At 38.7% G+C, this 13,358-nt stretch overlaps 1 protein-coding gene across 1 annotated transcript in view; it reads left to right on the top strand.

The window, feature by feature from the left end:
- LOC102491813 (tyrosine-protein kinase Fer) overlaps nt 1-13,358 on the top strand; it is a gene marked incomplete at its 5' end in the record, with an annotated part of 266,259 nt that overhangs the window by 81,070 nt on the left and 171,831 nt on the right. Inside the window, 1 exon segment of the mRNA XM_006161117.3 lies at nt 9,670-9,726. Coding sequence (XP_006161179.2) covers nt 9,670-9,726 — 57 coding nt within the window.

The following is a 13,358-nucleotide window of genomic DNA, read 5'->3' as shown; positions in this document are numbered from 1 at the left end:
TGTTTTGGAAGGTTTTTTTTTTCTTTTTTTTTTTTTTTTTTTTTTTTTTTGGAGAGGTTTTTGCTATAGGACATGTGTTGTTTGCCAGAAAGACAGAGAGAGACAGAGACAGAAAGCGAGAAATCACCCCCCCCCCGGGGGGGATGGCCACACCACAATCCCTTCTCCTCCATTCCCCTCTTGGGATCTTGGGTACACACGCACACATGCCCAGCATGAGTTTAAACCACCAGGTCCGGGACTCGAACCGCAGTTGGCTAAATGGGAGTCCAGCGTCATAGCTATTACGCTAACTGCTGGTCTTTGAAGTGTGCTTCTTTAGATGGCATACATAAAGTTAAGTCATTCTTAAATTTTTTATTATGATCTCTGCCTTTTAAATGGTAGAACAAATTTGATAATTTATATTTAATGTAATTATTGATATGTTTGGGATTAGGATTACAATTTTACTTTTTTGTTTGCTCTCTTTTTTATTTCTTTATTTCCCCTTTCTTACCCTTTTTCGGGGTTATTTGCACACTTTATACTACTTTATAAGATTATTTTTCTATTTTTGATTATACAGCTTTTTAAATTAATTTTTAGAGGTCGCTCTGGGAATTACTATATACATTTTTAGTTTTTCAGTTTACTAAGAATTAATATCATACCACTTCCAGTGGAATGTAGAAACTTTGCTACTGCAGAGATCTGTATATTCCGCCCCACCCCTTATTGTACTTTTCTTATGTATTGTATCTCTAGCAATTGAAAGATTCATCAGACAATGTTATATCTTCTTCTAACCTGTCAATATATTTTTAAAAACTCAAGAAAAAAAAGTATACTGTATTTATAAGTATTTACTATTTTTTTCTTCCTTTTTTTCCTGGTATTTTAGGTTTTCTTCTGGTATCATTTCCCTTCTAGCAAAAGAACTTCCTTTAGTGATTATTTCAAAGTCTACTAACAAGAAATTTTTTAAATTTTACTTCATCTCAGAATGTCTTTATTTCACCTTCATTCTCCTTTTCTATTTATTATTATTTTTTAAACCATAGGGCACATGTGCACACCAGAGAGAGATAGACAGAGATAGAGAGAGGGAAAGTGAGAAATCACCCCCCAGGGAGGGATGGCCATGCTGTAATTCCTTCTCCTCCATTCTGCTCTTGGGATTTTGGACACACATACACTTGTGCCTGGCATCATTTCAAGCAACAAAAGCCTAAAACAAACTAATGAACAGCAACAACAAAAACTTACTTATGGGTGCCTGTACTTTGCAGAGAGAGAGTGAGAAGGTACCCCCCTCCCCCCATGAGTCATGGTCACACTGCAATCCTTTCTCTATTTCTCCAACCTCTTGGGATATGGGGCATATACACATGTGCTTGACATGTTTTTAATCCACTAGGGTGGAGATTCACTCCACTCTATAGGCCATGTGGGATCTAGCTCTCTAAAAATACTAGGCCACTGAGCCAGCCCGAGTATTTTACCTTCATTCTTTTTTTTTTTTTTTTAAAGAGCTTTTTGCCCTTGGACATGTGTGCTCTCTCTGGAGAGAGAGAGAGGGAGAGACAGACAGAAACAGTGAGAGAAAAAGTGAGAAATCATGCTCCCACTCCAGAGGGGAATGACCACACCACAATCCCCTTCTCTTCCATTCTCCTCCCAGGATCGTGGGCATGCACACATACATGCCTGGCGTGACTTTCAAGCCACCAAGTCTAGGACTTGAACCACAGTCAGTCATGTAGGAGTCCAGCAATGTAACCACTACATCATTTGCTGGTGCCATTCACCTTTGTTCTTGAAGGATATTTTTCTGGATATAGAAATCTGTCTTGGGGACCAGCGGATGGCGTAATGGTTACATTGCTGGACTCCCACGTAGTTGATCATTCTTTGAGTCCTGGACCCTGGGGCTTAAAATTCACACCAGGGGAACAGCAGTTAGCGTAATGGCTCTGTTGCTAGACTCCCATGTAGCCGACCGCTGTTCGAGTCCTGGACCCGGTGGCTTAAACTCACACCGGGCGCATCTGCATGTGTGCCCAAAATCCCGAGAGGAGAATGGAGGAGAAGGGATTGTGGCATGGCCATCCCCTCTGGGTGGTGATTTCTTGCTTTCTGTCTCTCTGTCTCTCTCTGTCTTTGGGGCGAGCACACATGCCCTATGGCAAAAACTGTCTCAAAAAAAAAAAAAAAAAAAAAGCTCACACCAGGTGCTTGTGCATGCATGCCCAAGATCCTGAGAGGAGAATGGAGGAGAAGAGACTACAAGTGTGGCCATCTCCCCTTAGGGATGGTTTCTTGCTTGCTTTCACTCTGGTGAGCATGCATGCCCCATAACAAAAAAACTCTCTTAAAAAAAAAAAAAAAAAAGAAAGAAAAAAACATCTGCATTGACAGTTCATTTCTTTCAATATCTGTTATTTCACTTCATCCTGCCTTCCTGCCTTCTGTGGTTTCTATAAGTACCCAGTCTTTTTCAGTTATTCCCATTTAAATATGGGCCTTTTTCATTTTCTCACTTGTAAGATCTTTTCTTTGGTTTTCTATTTTTCCTTTTTTTTAAATTTTAATCAATATAATAACCTTTTGAGGCACCAATTTCTTTGCATTTTTCTTTTGTTTTTGGAGTTGGTTGAACTTTGGGACCAAAACAGGACTCATTTCCCCAACTTGTGACAGAAAAGCCAAACAAGGGAACCAGCAGTTAGCGTAATGGCTATGTCGCTGGACTCCCACGTAATCGACCGCAGTTCGTGTCCCGGACCCGGTGGCTTAAAACTCACGCCGGGCGCATGTGCGTGGCATGCCCAAGATCCTGAGAGGAGAATGGAGGAGAAGGGATTGCGGTGTGACCATCCCCTCTGGGGGGTGATTTCTCGCTTTCTGTCTCTATGTCTCTCTCTGTCTGTCTGGCGAGCACACGTGCCCTATAGCAAAAACCTCTCCAAAAAAAAGAAAAGAAAAGAAAAGCCAAACAATGGGGGCATCCATTTACAGCAACTGAAAGAGCTTTTATTATGACAAGTTGGCCCACAGGGAATCAGGAGGACTGGTCTTAGATACTATTTTTCAAAGGCCAGCAAGGGGGTGCTCATGGGAGAGGGTGCGGGCTGGTGAGTGATGCGGTGCAGCTGGCCAGAGGGAATGTGGTAACAGGAAAAGTCCCTTGGGCACATGCAGCCAGCTTTTTGTGCTTCATCAAGGTCACATATACAAATTCGAGAACAGTGGGAATGAAACGTGGATATTTGGGCTGTGATGTCAAAAGATCGCCTTGGTTTTGCCAGCGTTAGACAGTTTTCTGGTCTGATTAATGTATGTCCTGCAAATCACCTGCATGAATTTTAATAGTTATCAGTTCCTTTAGCCCTATTTTTTATTAGTTCTTTTAACCCTATGAAGTCCACCTTCAGTTTCTTAAATATATTTGTGTCTTTAACCAACTTTGGGGAGTTTGGGCCACTGTTTCTTCAATTGTTTTTTCCCAGTACAGCACCTCTGTTTTACTTCTGTAAATTTGATGGTATGAATGTTAGGCTTTTTGATATTGTCCCTTAGATTTTGAAACTGTTTATTTTATTCATCTATGTAACTCACATTGAATGTTTTCTGTTGATCTATAATCCATTATCTGTGGATACTAGAATTTGAATATCATGTAACTTTCATGTGACAGAAAGATATTTTTTCCCAACCACTAAAAATGCAAAAGCCATCCTGCCGTAATAGACAGAGAGCCAATTTGGCCCACAGGCTCAGTAACCAAGCCATAATTGAGTCCCACCTGTGGTGAACATGATTAGGCGATAGGCCTAGTTCCTTCCATTTCTAGGTTACCTTTTCTACCACAGTGTGCTGTCTGTAAGCTCCTAATTAGAAGTCAGTTTTTGTTGTTGTTGTTTGCTATACAGAGCATGCCCTTGCCAGAGTGGAACAGAGAGAGAAAGAGGAAAGTGAGAAATCACTTCCTGGGGGAATGGTCACACCACACAGTCCTTTCGCCTCCATTCTCCTCTTCAGGATTTTAGACATGCACACACTTGCACATGGTGTGACTTTCAAGCTGCCAGGTCTGGGGCAGAGTTGGCCATGTAGAATTCAGCCATCTTGGGACCAGCAGTTAGCGTAATGGCTATGTCGCTGGACTCTCATGTAGTCGACTGCTGTTCGAGTCCCAGACCTGGTGGCTTAAACTCACGCTGGGTGTGTGAGGAAAATGAAGGAGAAAGGACTGCGGTGTGGCCATCCTCCCTGAGGGGTGATTTCTTGCTTTTTGTCTCTCTGTCTCTGTTTTTCTGGAGAGTGTACATGCCCTATAGCAAAAACCTCTCCAAAAAACAAACAAAAGAAAAGAATCCAGCCATCTTAACCTCCACGCCACCTGCTGGCCCAAGGCTGGGGTCTTTATCAAGCCCTCTTCCTGACAGGCCTGGAACTCTTTCTTTTTTTCCTTTTTTTTAATCTTTTTTTTTTTTTTTTTGTCTTTGCTACTTTTATAGTCAGCATATGTGGTAAAAGTCACCCATAAATCCTTGACATGGTTTCCTTTACTGACTTAAACTCAGTCTCTCAGTTCTTCACTCTTTCAGCAGCTCATTAGTACCTTCAAAGAGATGTTTGGGGATTTTCTTTGTTTGGGTGGTGTTTTGTTTTTTCTTATTTCAATCTGCTTTTTCACTGGTTTGCAGTGGGAGGCCCAGATTGATCCACCTCCTCTACCATTGTGTAAAGTGGAAAAGCTCTCAAAAAATCAACTTGCAACTTGCTGTTACTTAAAAATATTAATTCTCCTGCTTGCCAGACTATATTTATGAAGAAAATCATTTGATAATATATGTAGTGAGTGGGATAGGCTGGGGCATTAAACTCAAACTCAAAAGTGTTTTTTTTTAATGGAATGTATTGTTTTTTCATTTTTTAAAAAGTAAACTTTATGGGGCAATCCCCTAGTGCAGTGTCTAAGTGTTCTGTACAAGGAGCCAGCTTCCACATGACTTTTTGTAGTTCGAATCCCAACCCTGAGAAAAACAAGTTGGTGTGTGTCTGCTTGTGCCCAGGATCCTGATGGGAAGAGGAAAAGGAGAAAGTGAGTTGTGGCATGACTGGGCTCCAGTGGGGCCACTTTCTCTTTTGTTCTCTCACTCTGTCTTTCTTTCTGTGGTGTACGTGTATACATTCTGGCATTAAAATTAAAAATTCAAATTTATGTATGTAATTTACATACAATAAATCTTTGTTTATAGTTCAACAAAATGTCATGAAATTGAATATTTCCAATCCCTCAGAATTCTTTCTTGGGGACCAGCAGTTAGCATAATGGCTATGTCGCTGGATTCCCATGTAGTCAACCGCATTTCACGTCCTGGACCCGGTGGCTTAAAACTCATGCCAGGTGCATGTGCGTGCGTGCCCAAGATCCCGAGAGGAGAATGGAGGAGAAGGGATTGCAGTGTGGCCATCTGTCTGGCGAGCGCATGCACCCTATAGCAAAAAACTCACGAAAAAAAGAGTTCTTTCTATGCTATTTGCAGTCAATCTTCCCCACCCTCTACCCTAATCACATAGTGCTCTTATTTCTAGCAGTATAGGTTAGGTATCAAGAACTTACGTAAATGGAATGATTACATAAATATGTATATAAGATATGCCTGCCTTTATTAGCTAGGCAACATGTTTTGCAGTGCTCTGCTGTTACATGTAGCTGTATGTAGTGAGTTCCTTTTTACTGCTGACTAGTATTAAGTTGTCCAAGTATACCAAAATGTTTTTTGTTTTGTTTTGTTTTGTTTTTTGTTTTTTTTTTTTTTTGATGGCATTGGAGTTGTTTCTAGGGTTTGGCTACTATAAATAGAGCTACTGCTAACATTTTCTAATGAATCATCTTTTTGTGTATACTTTTCTAAAATTCGTACTTTTTAAATTTACATTTAATCACTGAACATCTTTATAGTGTACAAAATGTTTTGTTCCAGCATAAATAAATAGTATATATCAATCCAGTCAAAGATATTACCTTATACATTATCATCAACAGATAACTTTTTCATTGATATGTTTGTTAAAGTATTTCTCCCACAATTCCCTCTTTCTCACCCCATGTTACCCACCCCATGTTACCCATTCCCTCCTATACTGCCTGATATCTACAGTTGTCCTCCCTGCTATTGTACCTTCCCATGTTTTGGTTCCTGTCCTAGAGTGAAGACATTGGTATATATTGAGTGGAGACACATGACATTTCTCTTTTATAGATTGACTTGCTTTGCTTAGCATTAAGTCTTCCATATTTATCTATTTTGTATCAACTGTCCATGTCTCATTGTTTTTTAATGGCTGAGTAGTATTCCATAGTGTATACATGCCACATTTTTTCAATCCAGCCATCTGTTCTTGGGCATTTGAGTTGATCCCATCTCTTAGCAATTGTGGATAATGCTGCAGTAAACATGAATGTGGAAGTGTTTTTCTGCCTGAATGTTTTTCTGTCCTTTGGGTAAATACCCAGGAGAAAGATTACTGGATTGTATCATAGTTTTATTTGTAAAATAAAAATTTTGAGGCACTTCTATATTGTTTTCCACTGTGGCTGTACTAATTTACATTCCCACCAACAGTGTAGGAGTGTTTCCTTTTTACCACAGCCTCACCAGCAGTTATCATTCTTTATTTTTTTAATCTTAGTCATTCTGATTGGGGTTAGGTAGTATCACATTCCGGTTTTGATTTGCATTTCCCTTATGGTAAGAGATGTTGAGCATTTGGGGTTAGGTGGTATCACATTTTTGGTTTTGATTTGCATTTTCCTTATGGTAAGAGATGTTGAGCATTTTTTAATATGCTTTTTGGCTGTTTGTACATCTTAGAGAGTTATCTTTTCAGCCCATTTACCCATTATTAAATGGGATTGTTTGTTTATGTTCTTGCAGGTAAGCTTCTTGAGTTCCCTGTATATTCTGATTATCAGTCCCTTATCTGAGGCATAGTTTGCAAATATATTCTCCCATTCAGAGGGTTGTCTCTTCACTCTAATTATTGTTTCTTTTGCTGTGCAGAAGCTTTTTAACCTGATACAGTCCCACTTGTCCATTTTAGGGATTGTTGCCTGTGTTGTGAGGGTCTTATTTAAGAAATCTTCTCCTGCTTCATTATCTCCAAGAGTTTCCTTCATTGTCACCAAGATTTTCACCAGTAGTTTTGTAGTTTGAGGTTTTATATTTAGATATTTGATCCATTTTGAGTTTGATTTTTCTCAATGGTGAGAAACAGGTCTGTGGGTATATTTCTGTTTCTTTTGGGCTAATATCTAAGCATGTAAATAACATGTATATAGATATACACTTGCATTTAAAAATCAGTGTTGATCCTTCATTGACCTATCAGAAGGTGATAGTCAAGTGTTTGCCACATGGTGCTTCTTTCTGAAGAATTTGATATTGAGGATATTTTTCTTTTGTTTTTCCCTCTTTTTATTTTTTTCAAATTTTTCCCAGAGGGCATATGCACTTGCTGGAGAGAAACAGAAATATATATAGAGAAGGAAAGTGAGAAAGCATCCTCATGAGAAATAGTTACACCACAATCCCCTCTCCTCCATCTTTTCCTCCTGTCAAAATTTTGGGCACACACACATGTGCCCCACTTTCTCTCAAGCTGCTGGTCTCAGACTCTACCCACACAGTCAGCCATGTGGGATCCAGCTGCCTCAACCACCACACCACCACCTGGGCCTTTATTTCTTTAAGACTTGGTCACACTTTGTTGCAATCCTCCTGCCTTAGCCTCCTGAGTTGTTGGACTGCAGGTGTATGCCACTGAATCTGGCTCTCTTAGACAGGGTCTTGCTTTGGTTTCCATGCTTGTTGCAAACTCTTGATCCTCCTGCATCAGCATCCCAAGTAGCTGGGACTACAGGTGTGCATCACCATTGTTAGGGACGGCCAGGCCTCAAACCCAGGCCTCCCATGTGGCCTGCTGAGAGGCAGTGTCAGCCAGCGTGCGCTATTGCTACTGCTCTCAGGATATTATTTTAAACCATAGTTGGGATAAATTTTTACTTCAAGATTACTAGTTCAGCTCATACTGTAGATCATAATTGAATTTTAGTCTGTGTTTGTAAATGGGGAAAATGACAAGTCTATATTAATAAACCTCAATCAGTGCCAGCCTCCTAGTACAGCAGCTAAGTGCTGTGCTAAGGAACTTAGATCCTACCTGGCTGGCTAGGGTTCAAAATATGGCCCTGCTGGTGACATGCTGGGTATATGTGCGTGCGCTCAAATCCTAATGGGATGCGCTATTGGACGAAGAAGGACTGTGGTAATACCAGGCTCTGTTGTGGGGTACACTCACTCTCTCTCATTCTCACATAAGCATACACACAATAAAGGAAATTTAAAAAAAAAAAACATAATAACAAAATAATTTTTAAATAGAGAGGTAAGACATTTGTGGGGCACAGAAATGTTTTATTACCTATTGATGATGACATGCACAGTATTCTCAACTGAGATATATTTCATGTTGGGTAAATTCTCTGTACAAGCTAAATGATGTATAGTGATTGAATGTACAGAAAAAATAATAATAATTGTAATTAAAATGGCTAAAAGAAAAACTAAATCAGGGTTAGGTAGTAGTGCAGTGGAAAGGCAACTCCACACCCTTGGAAACGTCCTGAGAGTATGTTCCAGGAACTCTCTTAGCACTCTGAGTGCATGCCATGATCTGGGCTGACTGAGACTGGTATGAAGACTCTCTGGGGGTGCCTTTCTCTCTCTCAGAAGAAATCGGTAAATAAACTTTAAAAACCCTTAAATATATTACTTCAGCATCCTCCTCCCCTTTCTTCCTGCTGCCATCCATCTCTTTCTCCCTTTGTTCCTCTCTCTCATTCTTCTTTTACCTTCCTTCATTACTCTTTCCTTCCTCCTGTTAAAAGCATGATCTATTTACCTTTCCAACATCCATTTACTTTCTTACCCTATGTGATTTAATAGCTGAGATTTTTTTTTTAGATGATAAAATATTCCCAAAGTAGTAATCAGTTCTTGAGATTGGCTAATGAGATGCTCTTTTATAATGGCATGTTTGCATCTCTGGTCTTGTGCACCCTAGTGATATTGTAATTGATGTTTGTTGTTTTATTATACCGCAGGAAATTACTTGGGTAAGATAGGAGACTACACGCAGCGTCACAGATAGCTATAACTCATGGCCAGTTTATACATGGAAAAGTTAATTCTTAGTAATATGGTTTGGATAGAAAAATAATTCTCTAAGATCAAGTGAGAATTGGAATGTTTGCATCGTAAAATGAAACACCCTTAGGTACTTAGGACAAGACTTTTGGAAATGACACATAATAGCATATCCTAAGCTTTATTGTAGGTGGGAAGTACATGCTGTGTTCCAGTTACAGAGTGATTGTCATTTTGAAGGCTGAGATTTCTGATAGAAATTGGCTGGAACGTAGATTTTCATTTTCTATCATGTAGTAACATTTCTTAAATCTGTTTTACAGCTTCTTGAAGTTATAACTGAGTGTGTGGTTGATTGAATGGTCTGAATGAAATATCCCTTTACGTCTGTTTCCCATGGCTTCAGATGCATCCTACAGGAACTGTACCATTTGTTGGACTAAACAACTATTCTTTTTCTTGGTTGTAGGATAAGAAGTGGATTCTCAATCATGAAGACGTCACTCTCGGAGAATTACTGGGCAAGGTATGTAATTAGCTGAGCTAAGTAACCAAAAGTCTTTGTGTTGATTGTAAACTCTGCACGGTTTCTGTTTTCTTCTTAGTTTTTCTAAGAATGTGTATTCTAGCACACATCAAGGCACAATACAGATTAACCTAGAAGAACACAATGCCTGTTACAAATACTGTGATGTTCACTGAAATAGATGTGTGAAAATCTTTGGAAGCTTTAAGGATGATTCTAGGCTTTTTTTAAAAAGTGTGTGTGTATGTTTTTCCCTGGAATGACCAAAAGCCATAATGATTTTATTATAGTGTTGAAGAACCAAAATTAATTAACTGAGATTTGAAAAGAAACTGTGAGGTAATACAAGTTTAACTTAGTTTGTTCTCTTTGTTTCCTGTTGTATGGAATACTGTAGGAAAAGTTGACTTCACCTTGAGATTTCAGGATTGTATTTAGAATTATACTGTGGAATATCAGGTGGACACTTTTTTTTTTTTTATAACCATGAATCAAATTTCCCCAAAAGGGGAATTTTATTGATTACTTTATTCCCTCACAAATAGACCAGCTGTAATCAAATGAGGTGAACATTCACCTCAAGATTTTGTTGTCTTCGTAATAGAAAAGATGAGACTTAGAGCTGGATCACGTGACCCTTTCTCTTCTTATCTCCTCCCAGTTCAAAGTGCTCACATCTCTAATAGCCAGCATTCTCTTAGATCTGCAGTTGGACACAACACATTCGAGCCTCAGCACAATCTTCTTTGCAGTTTTTGCCTTTTTCCATAAAATAGGCTTAGTTTGTCCACCATAGCCACTCTGCTTCCTGTCATAATGCCACTGTCCCTGAGCATGCAGAGAATTTTGGCCTTTTTGTGCTGTGTCACTTTATGAGGCTAGTGCTTGCTGCACTTCTTATAGGAGGTCCGGTGGATTTGGGGGATGTTCATTATGCTTGCGGGCCTGCTGTCTGCACAGAAAAAGCGTGGACACATTGTTTTGACCTAAAAATAATGTGGACAGATATGTTTCAATATAAATTCTCATTTTCTCACTAGCTCTACTAGTTTTCAGAGAGGGCAACTACATGTACTAAAAGTCTCTTCCAATATAGTTGGATGTTTCTTCCAGCTCATGAATCATATTAAAATATATCATGTCTAACAGTAATGGCAGGAATTTGATAATTAATCAGCGGAGTATATTCAAATCTATTAGTAATAGATTTGGATAGAAAAATAATTCTCTAAGATCAAGTGAGAATTAGAATGTTTGCATCGTAAAATGAAACACCCTTAGGTACTTAGGGCAAGACTTTTTGGAAATGACAAATAATAGCATATCCTAAGCTTTATTGTAGGTGGGAAGTGATTTTATTTATAATTGTGTTTTAGTAGATAAATATTAACTTATTTGTCATGATTTAATTAGAGATAATTCCAAATGAAAGTCTGAATTGAATTTAGCTTCATGGTGTGATGTGAAAAGAAGTATAAAATTCAGATATTTAGGGAGTAGTAATTAAGGGAGCCGTATCCCACATGGACAGCCATACAGTTTGAATCCTGACCCCAGCAACTTGAAAAACGCACCAGGTGGGGGCCAGCAGATAGTGCCATGATTATATTGCTGAACTCCCACATGGCCTACCGAGGTTCAAGTCTTGGACCTGGTGACTTGAAAATCACACAAGGCACATGTTCGTGCATGCTCAAGATCCAGGGAGGAGAATGGAGGAAAAGGGATTACAGCATAGCCATACCTCCAGGGGGTGATTTCTCACTTTCCCTGACATGGTCTCTGTCTCTCTCTCTCTCTGGCAAGCACATATACCCTAAAACAAACACCTCTAAAAGACAGAAAAAAATGCATGCGTGTGCATTCCCCAAATCCCATTAAGATGGAGAAATGGAGAAGCAATTGTGGCATGACTATGCCCCATTGAGCATGCTTCCTTCCTCCCTTCCTCTCTGTCTCTCTGGTATGTGCATGCACATTCTAACAATTAGGAAAAAATTCTAAGATACAGCATTTCACATAAAGAAATATATGATTATCATTACATTTTAAATTAGATGCAAATTTGATGAACAATTTTTTTCCTTCTCCCATAAATGTTGACAAAGTAGATCCCTGTTGAAATAATTTACTTGTTGAATTCTTATCACTTACTATTTTTAAATATCTTTTCCAAATGAAAGCATTAAATTACTATTAGAAAGCAGATTGTTTAATTTGCTGTTGACATTTACTTAGTAAATAAATTCTAAAGAACCTCAAGCTAAAAGTGGTAGCTGATGTGTTTATTTACTCTGTGATGGTCTCATCATTCTTAAGGAAATAGTCCTTCTATTGTACCACTCACTACCAACAGTAGTGATTGGAATGGAAATTATTTCAAAGATACTCATTTTCATGAAAATACAGTGAATACTTTTTAAATGTTACAATTAAACCACTGACTGAAAGATAATATGTTGAGAGGGACAGATTTTTCAGTATTAAATCTTTTTTTCACTTAGTGAAATATTTCAGTTATTTTTTATCTTTAGTTTACTCTGTAAAGCACAGCTTCTCAGGAGGAAGTTAGCTCCTTGGGAAGACTAGTTCAAAGATAATTATTTTTTCAATGACAAGGCATAGTGTTTCAGTCTCAATAAAGTTAATCATTTTTAATAAAAGACTGCACTCTAAGAAACACCATTTGGCTTTATTTCATCTAATATATATATATATATATATATTTCATCTAATATTTTTGAGAAACAGAAAATTATTTGACATTTCATTTTTTTCACTATCTAATCTGAGTGTTTACAGTACTCTGCTTGAGAGCGTATGAGTAATTAAAAGAGAACGTACTATGGTCCTCGCTTTACAGATGTTGGAGTTTAGTAGTAATGTAAGGTGATGGCAGGGGCTCTTAACTTTGTTATTTAGCGCTGTGTCCTTAGTAGACTATACCTGATATTTAGCTAGTAGTCGACAAATATTTGATGTAGTCATTCAATATTTGTCGAGTGCCTATATATGCCAGGTCTTCTAGGCACTTGAGATATGTTCGTGAACTAGCAGACAAATCCCATCCCTTTAGAACCTTATATTCTCTCTAGCAGAAAAAGACAGAAAAATAATAAGCACAGTAAATAGGCAAATTTTGTCATGTTAGAGGGTGCTAAGCCCAATAAAAAATAGAGAAGGGCTGAGAGTGCTATTACTGGAAATTATCATTTTTAATAAGAAATTCTGATAAGCCTTTTTAAATAGTTACTTTGATAACTAACTGAAGGAGGTGAGATTTAGCCATGTGGACACCTGAGGAAGAGATGTCTAGGTAGAATAGCCCATGCAGAGTTTGTTTGAGGAGCAAGGGAGACAGTTTGATTGGAACTAAGTAATCGGGTGGCTGTGTGACAGGAGAGGTCAGGGAGTGATGAGGGCATAGACTGTATAGGCCCTTGTAGTCCATGGTAATGACTTGGGCTGTAATTTTGAATGAAATGGTGAACTGACAGTCTTAGTGGATGAGTATGATCTTATTCCAGCTGTTGTATTGAAAATAGGCTGACAAGAAGGGAACCAGCAGTTAGCGTAATGGCTATGTCGCTGGACTCCCACGTAATCCACCACGGTTCGTGTCCCGGACCCGG

The sequence above is a fragment of the Tupaia chinensis genome, unplaced genomic scaffold, assembly GCF_000334495.1.
Source record: "Tupaia chinensis unplaced genomic scaffold, TupChi_1.0 Scaffold138235_1, whole genome shotgun sequence".
Lineage (NCBI taxonomy): Eukaryota > Metazoa > Chordata > Mammalia > Scandentia > Tupaiidae > Tupaia > Tupaia belangeri.
The sequence above is the reverse complement of the archived record's forward strand: the minus strand, read 5'-3'. Positions and strand labels throughout refer to the sequence as shown.